This window comes from Embiotoca jacksoni, unplaced genomic scaffold (assembly GCF_022577435.1).
Source record: "Embiotoca jacksoni isolate LCO1_2020_lvr unplaced genomic scaffold, fEmbJac1.0.p SCAF_23, whole genome shotgun sequence".
NCBI lineage: Eukaryota > Metazoa > Chordata > Actinopteri > Embiotocidae > Embiotoca > Embiotoca jacksoni.
In genome coordinates this window covers 6873944-6890815 of record NW_027185374.1, presented here as the reverse complement: position 1 = coordinate 6890815, position 16872 = coordinate 6873944, and the positions used below count along the sequence as shown (strand labels likewise).

Here is a 16872-nt window from a genome sequence, read left to right as displayed (position 1 = left end):
CTTGAATATTACAAACCAAATAGCAGGCATGAAAGGCGCCTCGGACCAAGGGCCCAGACCAGGGGGCCAAAGTTTGGACTGAACAAGAGTGGTCTCGGGTCCGGGTCAGACTGAACCGTGCTGCTACAAACCAATCAATGTCAAGTATGGGGACGTAAGCATGTCATGCAAATAATAAGTGTGCCTCCAAATTGCAAAGTGAGACCACATATAACAATAATATATATATATATATATATATATATATATATATATAACAAGAACATAAACCGTGATTCAGACCTTGGTCCGGACTTTCAGGTGTAAAAACGCCGATGATACACCGATGAAAACATGAATCCTGGTCCTTTAAAGGCCGGATCTCCAGATTAGATGATGAAGCAGCAAACGTGTCGTCTCATCACGATACGTGACTGTCCTATTTCCAAAGCTCCAACTCTCCAGAAAGTTTTTTTTTTCACATTTTTTTTGTATAGCACTTGTGTCCTCATCAGATCAGCTGATAGAGCGCTTTGGTTGTGCACGTTTTGTTTTTGAGTGCATTGATTTGAAAAAAAAAAGAAAAAAAAAGCAGGTGTCAGAATAGTTTAGAGACCGTAATTATTACAGGGGAATTTTAGTAAGTAGTATTGTAAAATGCTATCTAAACAAACGTCTTATGCTAACAATTAGGAATGTGCGACCTACAACAATTTATGAAATGAAAATAATATTAATCGCTACCAGAATTTACATTGTGCACGCAGGTTCTTAAGACAGCGGGCTTGTGGGTTTCTTCTTCCCCAGCTTTGAAAGACTTTAAATGGAGTGTGTCACTGAGATCTCCATGAAATAGGCTTCTTTGAAATGAAAAAAAAAAAAAAAAGAAGCCTCCTCCTCGTGGTTCTCGAGTGACATAATTTCTCTCCAAACTTCTGAATGGCAGCACACTCCGCAGAGGTCTTTCACCAAACATCGCAAATTCTTTTAAACTGCTGTTAGAAATCCAGTCGTTCTCCAATGTTGCACACATTTGCGGCTTTCTTATCACATTTGCGTGGTGATGTACCGTACGTGACTGCCAAAAGTGCTTATTAAAGCAGATGGTTATTTTAAAAAAAAGAGGTGATGCAACTCGGAGCAACCCTCAGCACCGGCGTGGAGGCCCCGTGAGAGCCAGAGAGGCTGGTAGAGAGCGCCCTCTGCTGGAATCAGGACACGACTCGCGTACACCGCATTCTTAATGCAGATCTAGTTGGTGAGGGAAAAAAGACAAAACGACACGCTTCTTTTAACTGGTTTATTGACATGTGTATAGCGATTGTCTGTGCACCGGACGATTACAGAAGAATATGTTATAAAATAATACAAAATAGCTGTACATAACGGATATATCTGAAGGAATGCATTGTTAACCGTGAGGTGTTAAGCTGTATAATACACGTCAGCTACTCACTCACCTATAATAAGGCGAATTCATAAGTTGAGGAGATTGAGGTTTTGCCATCTGAAATAAAGGTTAATCGGTAGATAAAAAAAAAATTAAAAAAAATAAAAAAAAGTTAGGAACGAGCTTATGATGTTACTGATGGTTTCAAACCGCCTGATGCTGCGCTAAAATACTGACTCTGAATATTTAACTCGTACTAAAATCTAAAAAAGCAAAAGGAAAGTAAATTACGTATGGACACCTACAGTGGAACCCAAAGCGGGTTCAAATGAAGAAGAATAAAGCAAAGAAAAATGAGCTGAAACAAATATGTCAGGTCAGAAAACTAGAAAGCCAATGAGGGTGCTGCAACGGTTCTCCATCCACATGCCAATGGTGTTACACGTTGTACTTTATATTTATAGAGATATATATATATATATCTTCAAAAGCAGGATTCACTGGATTTGGTTTGTAAAGGGCAGCTGATAGACATGTTTCCATCGCCTTTTTTTTTTATAAAGACCCGTATGTTGTGATCTGCCCTTCTGTTCGCCGTCTGTCTTTTCAACATCTAATGTCTCGTCTGCGTGTTTTGCAGTCGTGAGACGTCTCGACTCGAGCGTCTCTTCGACCAGCCTTGAGTCTAAAATCACTAATCCTGAGCTACAGTAACTACCAACACTACGTCCCTCATCCACCGCTCTACGGATCTTGTATTTGGACTTCAACAGGAAAAAGATCACATTTTAAAACAGTATGTTGACTTTCGTTCGCTTTGAACGCTCCATGTTGGGCCGAAATACAAAATGTAAACGATGTGAACTTCATTTCTGCAGTGAATTGGTTTAGGCAGAAAATATTAGCATAGTAGTACAAAGTGGGATTCAAAAAGGTCTCGTTCGCAAACGTCTATCAAGTATGAGGATTTTTTTTTTTTTTTTTTTTCAGGCTTTCTTTCGCTTTTTTTTTTTTTCCCCCCCTCTCTCTTTCAAAACAAAATTAACAAAAAAAGGGAACAGAAATGCCGCAGTTTTAACGACTGAGGACTTGGAAGACAACTTGGTTTGCGACAAATGCTCTCGGCATGAGTGACAAGTTGGCAATCCACCGTGCAAAGTTTTCCAGTAAGTGTGTGTGTGGTGTACATACCGTGTGTGTGTGTGTGTACGTTCAGCACATGCAAGCTAGACGCGATTTCCACGTGAGTGTTTATTATCGGTTTCAGTCTTCCTTACTTGAGGCTGTTATTGAAATGACCAGACTTTTTTTTTTTTTTTTTTTGTTGAGCGAGTTCACCGAGCTACGCCGTAATATTCAGTTACAAAAATAGTATCACAATATAGACCATTCAATATGAGCACCAGGGAAGGCTAAATATAGCCCGAGTATTTGGCTACATTCATTGTCTGGGCAATGCTTTACGGTAGCAGTGTGTAAAGTGTGTGTTTTGTTGAACACAGTGTTGGCAATGTTTTCTCACTCACAAGCTCTCCTACATCTACCACACGATTATTTTTGGAAACATACAGAACTTGCTCGCACTGAGTAACAACGGGTAACTCAAACCAATTGTAAGTTAGAAAAATAGTTGTTTTTGTATTTTTTTTTTTTCCCAACACTGAACATCTAAAAGAATCCCTCCCCCCCCTCCCCAAATAAAACCCCACCCTATTTCCTAACAAAATAGTTTTCTTTGAAACAAAACCAAGGTTTTTCTTTTGAGGTTACACAAGGTCAAACCTAATGACACGCCATCATTACCAACAAAGACCCTGTTTAGCATAATTCAGTAACCAGAAGTGTGTTCAAATTAACAAGCGAAGTAACGCAACGTGTAGTTTGTAATGCCGATTTCCGTCAGCGTAACGGACCTCCTAATGCTCTGGGACGGGTATGGAAATATACGTCAGGTACTCAAGTCTCCGATTCGGTTGGCTCCTCTTTTAACTCCCGCGCTCTGGTTACACCGCGCGTCCTTCGATCGCCGGTCTGAGACCCAATTCGCAAAGAAAATGAAAGTCATGGAATTGAACACGCCTCTGGTCGAGCCCTTAACCCGGAGACCATTTCAGCCACGCTTGAAAGGGACTGCTGACCTAACACTTGGCTAAACACAGCACAACATCGAGCTTATCTACGAGAGTGCTTTTATTGCTTTTGAGAGTTGTGAAGTGGAGTTTACCCGGGTTCATTCCCGGCCTTTTGTTTATCCTCATTCCGCTTCCTAATTGGGATAAGATCTACTGGATGTAGCGTTCCCTCTGGTGCCTCGCGGCTACTCAAAGAGTCGGCAGGGTTTCTTTCCAACCAAGCGCTACGCGAGGGGTCTCGTTTATGGACGGGTATGTGCATAGATTTCACACTAAAAGGATATATGTGTAGACAAAAGGTGAGAATTGCATATACTCAAAACATCCTGATTTAAAAAAAAAAAAAAAAAGAAGGCTAACAATTATCTCTTCATAGATCACGAGGAATTTGAAATGCTGCATGGAAGCACAAGCCCCTGATAAAGAAGTTAATACAGCCCACGACAGCACAGCTATAAATATAAATCATCTGATAGTTCAGGAAGGAAAAGAGGGAAGTGAGAACGCAAATCTAAAAGGAGACCTGACGTAAAACGAAGGTGAAGATGGTTTCTGTCAGAAGTTGCAGCCAGATGGGGGTTTTTGTTTTGTGATCAAAGTGCTGCCGCAGTCAATAAAGAAAAATAAGAAGACATTCAGCAGCACCATTTCATGACAACATGTTTCAAAACGTAAGAATTGTTCAGATTTCAGGCCAAGAAGTGCAAGAAAGAAGTGTGAGGAACAAGGCCGTTCTTTTCTTATGTGCAAAAAAGTTACTCATCATTTCACACCAGCATGATGTCTGACCCTGATAAAGAAAGACTGTTTAGGCCTGTTGTTAAAATCCATAGTTGCCGTGGCGCCGTGTCATTTCATGATGTGGTGAATTTACACGTGTGAAATGGGTCGAGCGGCATCATTTAAGCTCCTGTGGATCCACGTCGTTCCCTCTGAGGACTGCGTTTGGTTGAACGACGGGTAATCATCGCGGTTGGCTGGAATTAAAACCATCAGACTCCTGCGTGACAGAGGACTGAACAACCACACGACGGTATTGATTATTCTGATGTTGTTGTTGTTGTTTTTTTTTCCACCTATCCTTCCGATCTTATACCAATCAAAAGCACTGTAGGATAAACAAAGGGAGGGAGTCTTCAGAACTGAGCTACATTCAGGAACACAACGTTGGAGAGTGTTGTTGCACACTTTGAATGCGAGTGTTGATCACACACGCCTCAATCAGTCGCTCCAGGAACTCGAGACCATATGTTTGTAACCGATCTTCAATTATTTAAAAAGCTTTTTTTTAATTTTTTTTTTACAGAGGATGTAGTTTATATATTCTATGTTTCAGTCACTCTGTTCTGTAAAGCTTCACCACTTGTAAGATTTGTTTCTTTCAGTTCTTCGCTGCGTTTTTAAGTTCAGAAAATTCTTCATTAGGTTTTAGTTTCAGATGCAATATTTGCCAATAACTGCAATTTTACCACAAAACAAATTGCATAAAGCTTCACAAATTGCATTTACGATTTTGAGAAAATGCCGAATCAAAGATCGTATGATCGCGACAATCACAACGACACTCGGCGAATTCCTGGAGGGACTGTTCGGTGACGTGACGCTTGTGTTAAAGCTTTTCCAAAGATTACCTCTCCACGCCGATCAACGTGTGCAACATGAACGGAGCTCAGGTAGCTTCCTGTTACGGTGATGGCGGTTGCCGAGGAGTCGCGGCTAGTCGATGGGGCCCTGGAAGATGAGCCGTGTCCAGCCGGGGTTGCTCAGGGCCGTGGAGCAGAAAGGGCAGACGGGTCGGAAGGCGTGCGTCCCGTGGGGCAGAGGAGTCTCCGCCCAGTACCTGGCTGTCCTCTCTGAGCACACGTGGCCGCACGGCACAAAACCGTGAGTGGGAGCTCCGGCGTCCACGTACACCGCGGGCTCGCAGCCCAGCCACAGGGGCACGTAGGGACCCACGCTCCTGCACAGGGGACATTCACGGCGCGCCGTGGAGCTCTCGCCCTCCACCGGGTCCTCTTCGCCCTCCGATCTCTGGCCCCAGTCGTGGCGTCCGTGGACGTGGCCGCAGGTGAGGTAGACCCAGGGCTGTCGTTCTTCAAGGCTGAAGTAGCACACGCCCCGCAGAGTGTCAGTATCGTTTTAGGGGCACGTACGTAACAAAGTGCAAACAGCACAGTGAGGGAATTTTGCGTAAAAGGCAACAACATTAAATAATCGGTATTTCTGAAAGAGAAACCGACGGAGTTGTAACTGTGATTGTGGCCCCTACCTGTGGCTGCGTGGCAGGCTGGGGAAGGCCAGCGTGCTGAGGCCTACGGGACACTGGGGCCGGGACGCATTCAACTCCTGGCGAAGGGCCTCCAGGTGACGCAGTGTTGGCGCCCGCATGAGGCCCTCGCCTGTGCGCCACAACAGGGTGGCGCCACATAGATCCACCAGGGAGCCGTCCCGCAGTGCGCTGCTCTCTCCCTCCGCCTGGACGGGACACGCAGACGGACACGGGCTTACAGTCGAGGCGAAAAGTCAAACGGCAACAAACCCGGTAACCAAAGCAGCAGCAACTCACCAGTTTTCCCCGGCTGGGTCCGGAGCGCGTCTCCCTCAGGGCGTAAACATCTCCGCAGACGGAGATCTCCCTCCACAGACCCTGTTTGGGGTCCTCAGGAAATCCCTCCGGGTGCATCACCAGCACCCCGTTGGTGGTCAGGCCGTCCATGTGCCCGTCAGGATTTTTCCATTTGGTTGCTTTCTCCTGCGGCGGCGAAGACATGAAGGCATTTAAATGGACGGGAGTGGATGATCATGTGATGCGTGTTACTGTGACCAGCCCGCACGGGCTTACCAGTTACAACGAGGTCATACAGACGAAGGCCAGAACGCTGATGATACATTTCCAAACTGAGAATGTCAACAGATGGGAAAACAACTGAAGCATCTTTTACTGACCGTCGTTGTCTACGAGAGAATTCATTAATCAACGGAAAGAGAACTTATTTTTCAGACTTTTCAGACAAAGTTAGAAGCACATAAAAAAAAAAAATTCTAGTTTATAATCATTAATGCAACAAAATATTTCATGGTTCCCCCCCCCCCTCCCTCCAAGTCATTTCCTGGAACGTCAACTCTCTTAAATCATCATAATTTGTAACGTACAAAAGAAAATGGGACTCGAATATTCAATTACTGAAGCACCGATTCCAAAAATAGACTTTTCTATTAGAATCCTTAGTTGATTGATTATCAGTCTACTCACCCCCAGGAAGATATTTTTGGAGGAGTCAAAGCCTGCAGCATAGATGCGTGCGGTGTAGGGTGGGTTGCGCTCACACACCACTCTGCAGGCGAATCGGGAGATGGTGCTCGGAGCGATGGACGGGTCCTCCCCCTCCTTTCCCCCTCCGGAGGTGTCCGTCACCACAAAGTCAATGGGACTTTCTGTGGAGCGTCCGATCTGCACGGGACAGCACGGGGAAAGGAAGGATGATGCTAATGGATGCCATTAATTGAAACAAATACGTAAGTGACAAATTGATATTCGAAATGTTACAAACTTGAATAGCCTTCTTTTAAACTCGACTGCTCATGCTTTCGATGCTTTAAATGACTGTTCGTCATTTGCTGGAAGCGAAGCAAATCTGTGATGCTCTTATAAGGGCAGAACCTTACGCATAAAAATAGACTTTCTGGGAGGTATTACGCACACGCCTTTATTTTTAATACTTACTGGTTACAGTTGTGAGCCAAAATAATTCACCTACTGTAGAAATGACTTTGATGGCGTTACATAACAGTATATTTTGGGAGAAACTTGGTCACGAGTCGAGGATTATTTTTTTCTGTCATCGCTGAAGGAGGACTGGTGGAAAAGTTGACCTTGTTTTCTTGATTTCTTTGCTGTGTTACCTGGAACATGTCTGTGTTGTTGTCATGGCAGTACTCCACCACCACCGTCTGGTTACGGGACAGCGTGAAAGAGATGCTGTGCTGCCCCCTGCTGTGGACTGCCTGCAACAGCAAGAGCAGCAAGAAGCCGTGTTAATGCACTCATTTTCTGGAACAGTCTTCATCTTCTTAACGATCCGTATGTTTGACTGAAGCTTCTTGTTCCTCATAAGACAACGTTTCTATATCCGTAATTATAAAATAAAACTTTCATCTATTGTACGTAAAAGCAGCAGCTGACATTATCTTCATATTATAAGTCATCCTTCCTCTGGCACACTTATGAAAGATAACAGACGGCCACAGGAAGAAAACTTCAGCGCTTTCCCACTGTTGTACCTGCTCTACTCTACTCTACTCTACTCTACTCTACTCTACTCTACTCTACTCTACTCTACTCTCCTGTATGCTACTTTAACTCTACTGTATGCTACTTTAACTCTACTTTATTCTACTGTACACTACTTTAACTCTACTCTTTTCTACTTTAACTCTACTTTATCTCTACTCTAGTCTATTCTACTTTATTCTACACTACTTTAACTACTCTACTCTACTTTAACTCTACTGTATTCTACTTTAACTATACTTTAACTCTACTCTACTGTATTCTACTTTAACTCTACTGTACTCTAGCACCTGGTACTATTTCTGGCATATCTGGTATGAGTGTTTCCCTTGAGCTGGACTGATACTATGAGGTGATGTGAAAACAGACCAGATTTGTTACAATCATTGCATCACTACCTGGCCGACACCCTGCACAAATCTGCCCTTGTTAACCAGCCAAGCTACGAAAGCAGTCACACTTTCTTTCAAAATTCACCAGAAAACTCGCCTTATTATTCAGTAGTCTTTTGTGTTTGCTGCCTTCAGCCTCTTCTTAAACTAAATGTACGTCTTTGCTGTGACAGCCTAATACCAAGAATCAAGAACAGCCAGGTGCGATCAAGAAGTCGTAGAAGAAGAGTAATGAACACGGAGCAGAAGGAAGCAACAACCTTTGTGAGTAAGTGTTTCAAGTTACGTTGTTAGATCAACATCAGCACCTGAGCTGCACATGTTTGTGTGACCACTGGTACAGCACGGGCACAACTGGAGTTTCAGCATGAACATGAGCTGAAACCTCAACAAGTCAATCGTTGCTCCCCACCACCACTCTGCTCGAGTTTCAGGTCGCAAATGCGCCTAAACCAGCGGTCTAAACCGGTGGCCAAAGCGATACGTCTTCACAAAGGTTACGGCTTCCCTCTGCTCCGTGTAGGTCACGGTGCTTCGCTCCGTTCGCACGCAACAGGAACAGTGTAGGACTTTCAGATCCACCCTTCAATTGTCCATTGTTCATGTGTGTGTCATGATGAAGAGGACGCCACAAAAGTTTACTAAAGCAACGGCGCATTGAGGGATACTAGCTGCAGTGGAAAACTAAATCCAGAAAAGTATCTGGGACCCAAAGGGAGTAAAGACAAGTCGAGCGGCAGTGGAAACGGGGCTATAAGTTACACATCTATCACACTTACATGAACCTTGCTGTCCTGTGGTGTGTTGAGGATGTGCACAGCACTGGGTTTGACACCGTTGGCCTTGGCCCGTCGGTACAAAGCGAAGCGGCTCTTTCTGCGGCCCCGGTCCCCGCTCGGAAGAGAGCCATTGTACCTGGAGAAAGACAAACACAAGCACAGGAAGAAAACATGAGTGCTGAAACATATACACGTGTTCATTCCAGTTCATCGAGCTCTACTCAGGAAGCCTGTTGGTGTTAACGTCTGTATACTGTATTTATGATTTGCCATCACTTAAACTGCCGCTGATGTTGCCAAAATGTCGAGAACTGCAATTAGAGACCAGCTTTCAGGACACTCTTGATTCACACAAGACTGCTGACCCGCGATGAGAAGGACAACTAGCACTTAGGCTCACTCACTTCACTGTGGAGGACCTCACTCCTCATCTCACCTCTTTTTACAACATAAAGCATTTTCAGCAGAGCAGATTTATGTTCATGAGACCACTGCACGCTTACATTACCCATAAAGCCTTGAGTAAAAGCTCCAGTCAGGACTCTGACTGCTACTTTAAAGGCATGTGTTCATTAATAGAAGCAGATCTGAAACTTCAGGTTCCTCTAGGAGTGATAAATAATGTATTTCAGACCATGACTGTTTTATAATTCAATATCAATCTTTTTTTCAAAAGATGATCTCACTTTTTATATTTCACCGAGAAGAAGTCTGGCCCGATGTGAACTCCTTTCTGGTCTAGGCGCTAACTAAGATACTGAGTTTGTCCTCAATATGCTTTTTTTTCTGAATTTTTTTGAAGCCGAGTCAAATATAATTTTCACAGTTTGAGTTCACACAGGAGGCAGTGTGCTGGTTTTAGGCTTTTCACTAATCAGCAGGACATGGTCGTTGTTAAAAGCATTCAGAGGAAAGCCTGCAGGCAAGAAGACTGGAACAATACAGACAATAACTGGCCTTCAAACCTGATCAGATCAGAGGGCATCTGGTCTGGCCCGTCTCACAGTGGCCTCGTAACGAAGGCTGAACGAACCACAGTGAGCGTAGCTCTGAAACTGTGATTGATTCATCAAGCAGTCTTTCAAAAGAGATTCAAAGTAATTCGTTGGATTAAAATGGCAAAAATCTATCAGGTTAGACATATTCAGATGGACTTTTTTTTTTTTTTTTACTTAACATAGTTTTCTTTTTACCGTATTGATAGAATATTGCCACACAAAACTATGCTGTAGGGACATGTACTATAGGACTTTTTATCTGGATGTAAATGCATTATCACCCAAACAAAGTCTAAAATGGAAGTAAGCAAGACATTTATGTATAGAAACAAACTGTGACCACTGCCTTCATAGAAAAACCTGGCAAACTGCATTTGTTCACTAATCCGCTGTTCTGTTTAAAATCTATTTAAAATACGAGATTACACTCCACAGGCCATTTCTTTAAAGTTAGTATGGAAACTCAGGAAAAAAAAACCAACTCTAACACAATACACAAATAGAACAGAAGGCAGGGAAATAAAATAGAAACCCTGCTGATTATCAATATTTATGATCGGAGTTCTTAAAAACAAAGTAAAAAATAGCAAAATGTTTGCCTATATTTTCTTAAAATTATATCTGTTTTAACACTTCATTTAGTTTGTGGTAAACCGGCAGTGGTGGATAAATTTGTCAGTGTGTCTAAATGGAGGTTTGTTGACATTATGTATTATTAATGAGCTGAATCTCGTGGTCATGGTAGAAGGAAATCTTTCTGAACAACACTCCTCAGGTCAGAGCAAGGCAGGAACAGACAATGGGCAGGATGTTGTTGAGAAGATTAAATATGTTACCTGGAAAGAGCTTTCAAACAGACTGCATTTACTTGACATGATATTTTTTTTTTTTAAATGTGGAGTCCGATCAAAGAACATGACTCCATGCCCTCACAGCCCTCCACGGCCTGGCCTGTCAGTTCAAACTGAACTGTGACTCAGGAGAAAGACGGGGACTCGAAAAGAAGACACGTGAGGGCAGAGCTTTAAACGTCAGGTCAACAGGCCGAAAATATCAAAAAGGGCGGAGGATAAGACGACATAGGACAACAAAATAAGCTTAAAAAGTTAGAGAAAAGGGAGAAAGCTGACTGAAACAGAGATTGAAAGCAGTCAGATGCTATTATGAGTACTAAAAACTGAAGATGAAAGTGAAATAAATGAAACGAAGCAGAGATGGAGAGGCTACCCAAACTGGAAGGGCGAGGGGAAAGGCCAGCGGAAGAGCAGCTCCATAAGGTACGATTGAGGGCAGTCCTGGTCTCCATCACGCATGTGCACACATCATAAAGCGCAATATGAAATATTCACTCCTTCTGCCCCCCGACACTGGGTTTATTTTCGTTGAGGGCAAGTCACCGAGGAGGCCGGCCTCTGTGAAAGTCAGCACTCAGCAAAACACTGGGAGGCTGGCAGAGAAGGGTCTGGGTGAGAGACGAAGGAATGCGACAGAGACCGTGTTAAGATGGGTTATGGCTGGGATAAAAGATTTAAAAAAATAAAAAAAAAAGGTCTGTGTGTGTGTGGGGGGGAGGGAGGGTCAATAAATTGAAAGGACGAGAGGGTGTTTGCATGGTGATGAGAGAGGGGTTATGAGTGAGTGCAGTGCTGCTGGACAGGGCAGCACCGTACACGGTGTCCAGGCTAACTAAGGTAATGAGCGATGGCAGGCAGCCACTGCAAAGATCACATGGCCTGCAGTGAAGCAATGCATCGACCACACGGGGCATGTGATCATCAGGGCTGACAGATGCAAAAGTCAAATCGCACTTTCACAAAACAGGCTGGCCAAGGAAAGGACAAGAAGTAATGGGGAGAACAGCCTGTTCTTACAGTGCTGTCGGTTACCCGCTGTATGTTTGGGTACAGGGAACTGGTCATGGGCCTGAATCATATTAAACCACACTGATCCAGATATTAAGGGTTCACCAATGTAATCATATGAACGTTATTAGTGTATCATCTACAAGAGTATTCACAATGTTGGAGACTAACAGCAATAAAAGAAAACAGTTCTAACATTAATTTACCCATATAACTCAGCTGTTGAGGTCATCGCTCTGGCCGACCAAGAGCAAACCAAAACCTCAACCCAAACAGTTTGAAAGTGAGCTAACACAAATACATTTTCATCCCTCAAAGTGTGTTAAGGCACAAACTGCCGCAGAGCCCGCTTGCGTTTAAGTTGCATGGCCCAAAACCTCAAAATAGGCATCAAATCCTCCCTTCCTTACTCTGATCTGTGGTTGTAAAAGGACTGCTGTGTTCCAACAAGCAGATGACGAGGGGGACGGCTAATCAGTATTCTGATGCAGGCGGCCTACAGCCTCCTCACTCCATGTTCAGCCGGAGGGGAAGCGATAGGCCATCAGGTCAGTTATCTTTGGCATACACAGGAAGCTCTTGCGGGGCAAGAGGGAGGCCTGTGCGAAAGCCTGGATGTATGTATGTATATGTATGTGTGTGTGTGTGTGTGTGTGTGTGTGTGTGTGTGTGTTTGTGTGGCATTTCTGGTCCCCTGCAGACCCTGCACAGTGTGCAGCTGTAGGGCTGTGGAAATGCTGTGGAAGCTGGTGGCTGTCATCAGCACATCCTGCCTATGCTGTGTGACTGTGTATGCACTGGTGATGTAGAGGGGCTTTTCTCCTCCTCCTCCTCCTCCTCCTCCTCCGCCTCCTCCTCCTCCTCCTCCTCCCTTCCTGGCATGCATGGTCATCTGGCCAAGACATTTTCTTCATCAATTAGTCATTACAGAAGAGAAGAGAGGCTACGGACTAAATCATGTGAGCGAGATGCATGCATTTTGCAGACAATGATAGTCTCCTCAGTTCTACTTTTAGCAACCCCACAGATCCAACACAGTATGACATCATTGGGGTTTTCAGCCTGAGCCATCCAGCACTGCTTTACCCCCCCCCCCCCACCCCCCACTACAACCATTGACGAAAGAGCGGCTCCATCCGTAGTAGCCTTATGCACAAGTGACTACAAGCAGATTTTGCACTCAAACGCATCATTCGTGATAAAAAAAATTTTTTAAAAACAACAACACACAATATAGTCTCAAATAATGTGCTTTCATTTGGACCATAAACTTAAGTTTTGCAACAGCCAGACCGGTGGTGAAAACGACGGCACGGCGGAATAATTGAGAAATATGTCACAGTAATGAATGTCCCATCAGGAAAAGTAATATTTTGTAAGAGCAGAGGATCAAACCTGAACTCCCACGTCGTCTGTCGGGTTTATTTATTGCGCTGATGGAGCCGCCAACATATTGAACGTTAAATTTAACCAGCGGAGCGTTTTTTTTTTTTCCTCGGTAACCATTTTTTTTTTTTTTTTTTTACTATGGCTTTAAGGTTTTGAAGAGACTTACCCCAAAATGACCAATTCGCCGTATTTCACCGGGTCTTTAACGGGCACATCATCATCTCCGTCTTTTTTCGGTGAATTCATCAGACTGGACCGATCCAGGAGAAAAACGAAAACGCGTCCAATGGCAATAGTGGTGGGATAAAACAATGCTAACACACTCAAAACTGTTGGGGAAGTGGTTTGGGTTGCAAGCCTATCAAACTTTGGGCACAGTTGGGCAAAGTTTTTCCAGACTTCTCGGTGTTTGTTTTATCGTTTTAATCCCGTGAAGGAGCATCTTTTCGCGGCTTTAATGCCGGTGTGGAGCTAGTTTCTATTGCGACAAATCTGTAACAGCAGTAGCATAGGATACAACAACGGCTAACGGCAGGGAGTGGGACATACCATACTATGTAAAGGGGAGTGAAACTCAAAATATATATTTCAAAATAGTGGACACAATTAACTCTGCAGGAAAGAATACGTTTGAGCGTTATTTTTTTGTTTTTTTAAATTCTTAAAAACTTTATCAGCGTTTAGAAAACTAAAAATCATTTTCAGGACTCAAAATGGAAACGCGCTCAAGAACGAACCCTCCTGTGGGACAACAAATGGATGCATCCTCGATCAGACGCTGGCTCCCACTGATAGAATAAAATGAGGCATTTCGAAATTCACAGGAAGTACCCGCATCCCCATGTACAGGCGTCCTGGTGTATTTAAAGTAATGGATTATCCCATTTGATTTGTATTTTTTTTTTTTTTTGCATGGAAATCATACAGCGCTGATCGTATGTGTCATTATGGAGTCTGACGTAATGAGGTGCTTCGGGGGGGGGGGTGTGGTGGTGTAAGCTAAGATGTGGGTCACGATTGCGCCCCAGACCGACACCTTCTTATTTTTATTCCTCTCTGCATTTCATGTGGGAGTCGGGAGACAGATATAGGCCGGCTGGAGCCAACGCTTCAATCCCTCTCCGTCACACACACAAACACGCACACTCACACAAAGTGTAGTAACACATACTGTTGTGACCACATGAGGGCAGTGCACTTGCAAAGGACAAGTTTCCACTATGAAATCACTCAAGTCTAATTATTTGGACTAATTTATGCCCCGTGTTTAAATATGTGTTCTGCTGTGCTTCAACTATGATACTATTTAACACCTATTGTGTCCTATCCTGTGTGTTTCTGATGAGTCATGACAATTCACTTCGATAATAGGAATGAATGAGGCAAGAATGAAGGCATTCAGTTTAGTTTCTGGTCCCATTCTTGTCCTCCAACACCCTGGCCACTGCTCATTGTTATTTTATGAGATAGAAAGCAAAACCTTTGCTCCAGGTTTTTTTTTTTTGTGTGTGGACAGAACCCAAAGCCTTGGTGTCAGTAACAAAGTCTGTTCGGTCTATGCAGCGGCATGGCTGCCTTCATCTTGAACAGTAGCCTTTATTCTGGCTGGCTGGCGTAACATGTAGAGGCTTGCATGCAGGTTAAGGCAAAGAGGCGCCATATAGTACTCTGCCTGACTCTGCAGCTCCTGATAATGTCAGCCTTCATGTTATCAGATATGTCAGATGGCATTAAAACATTTGCCTGTGCAGATTTACAGATGTTAAACTGACTGACATGATTACACCTTCAACATGGAAATGATCATGCACACACGCACGTATTAAACTTAAGTACTGCAGCGACGGTTGATGACACTCAGAGGTGATGACTCATGACTGAGCTTCAGCATAAACCAAACCAAACCAAACATCCACACCCTTTTTTTATGAATGACATCCCACTGCAGCCACAGAGCAACTGATCAACCGACTTGAGTGCTGACTCACTTGTTATGGACAGAAATACACAAGTTTCCCCATTCTGAGATGCAGAGTAAAAACTGGATGGACTAGATGTGTGTGTGTGTGTGTGTGTGTGTGTGTGTGTGTGTGTGTGTGTGTGTGTGTGTGTTTGTGTTTGTGTTTGTGTTCGTGTGTTTCAGTAAATTTCTGTCTTTCCCACCGTAGGGATTAAGGTCACGCCCTCCTCCCTCTCTGTCTGTCTTCTTCCATGCCTCTCCAATTTCTCTGTCTTCTGCTCTCTCTTTCTGATCTGACTGTCCCTCTCCTTGTTTCTGTTAAACTAGAAATCATGTTTGGCCTCCATCACGCTAAATGAATCCTCACTGCCCCCCTTAATTTACATACTTTATGGTCATAATGTCCATCAGCAGGACGAGGATCCAGTTGGGACTGTTGGGATTTTTTACTTGTCTTGTCTAACCAGAAATTTAAAGAATGCTCTGAATTAATACAAACCAACTCCCTGTCTGGTGATCAACTGTATATATTAAATAATCATATAGTGATCCCAAAAGACCATTTCTCTTTTGGCTTTTTTACTTAGGTAATTGAACAATTTTAGCAACACGACAGGAGGTGGGATTCATCAGGCTGCTAAAACATTCTTTGCAGAACAGATGTTTCTTGTCATAGAGAGATGAAAAGTCTTTCTGCACACGACATCATCCTACTGCCAGAAATAGGCACGGAAACTGTAGCAACTGTCTTTCCAATGATGTCACCAGTTCTGCCATCTATCCTCTCAGAGTTGATACAGAGAAACTGAGCTAATTAAAAAGATTGGACATGGCAGTTTTGATTGACAGCCACTTTGTTCTATGATGGCCTCATCAGCTAGACAGATTCTCTTGAGCTGATCACTGTATGCTGTCTTGGCTGCTGCTGAGTGGCGTTTGTATTCACAGTTTACAAAATAAACAGTAGTAGTTTATGTCAGCTGGCTTTGACATTTATGTCCCTTACATGAATAATAATAATAAGGGATCTAACCAGTTAAACTCAAAGGAAATTTATAGTCACACTACAGCGTGTAGTAGCCAACAGCCTTGTTGCATCAAACCATATTTGGTGAGCAAATCACAGATCAGATTGGATGCCTAATTGTGAACATGTGGAATGCATTACTTCTGCTATCATTATGCAGCTTTTCAAAAAGCTGTATTTCAAGTATGAGCAGAAGGGGTCACCGCTGATGATTTAGAGGTGAATGTTCACATAGAATATACACAAATATGGACTGTTCTGGAGTAACTCTCCTCTTGTATGGTCTACATATCAGTAGGTCTTCCAGTATGCACAAACATGCCCAGATATTTAGAAATGATAAAAATAGGTTCTTGTAATAACCACAAAATATTGGACATATAAAATAGCACAATAATACATCACTATAAACAGGCCTTCTTCTTAAACACACACCATGTACATTTACTGTTTGCTATTTTGGCTCAGGGACCCGTTTAAACTTACTGTACACCATCAGACAGAGTTCATGATGAATGTGACTTGTGTCCATGATTTATAACCAGAAACTGTGTATCACAGATGTAAAACACCTCTGAGATGAGCTCCTCAGTTAGGATTTAGTGGATGCTGATCTAAAAGATGTAAACAGATATTTAATAGAGGAATGGTAAGTATAAGAGACGGGAGTCAA

The 16872-nt window shown here is 43.3% G+C and overlaps 1 protein-coding gene across 1 annotated transcript; it reads right to left on the bottom strand.

Annotated features, from left to right (window-relative positions):
• Window positions 1-3077: 3077 nt before the first annotated feature.
• On the bottom strand, window positions 3078-13730 carry LOC138203560 (E3 ubiquitin-protein ligase pellino homolog 2). The gene is made up of 7 exons (XM_069158524.1): window positions 13379-13730; window positions 8964-9099; window positions 7405-7506; window positions 6755-6952; window positions 6068-6253; window positions 5771-5976; window positions 3078-5602 (listed from the first exon to the last, which is right to left on the bottom strand). Exons 1-7 carry the CDS (start codon window positions 13456-13458, stop codon window positions 5218-5220), a joined length of 1293 nt encoding a protein of 430 aa, XP_069014625.1. The 5' UTR covers window positions 13459-13730; the 3' UTR covers window positions 3078-5217.
• Between the last annotated feature and the right edge of the window lie 3142 nt (window positions 13731-16872).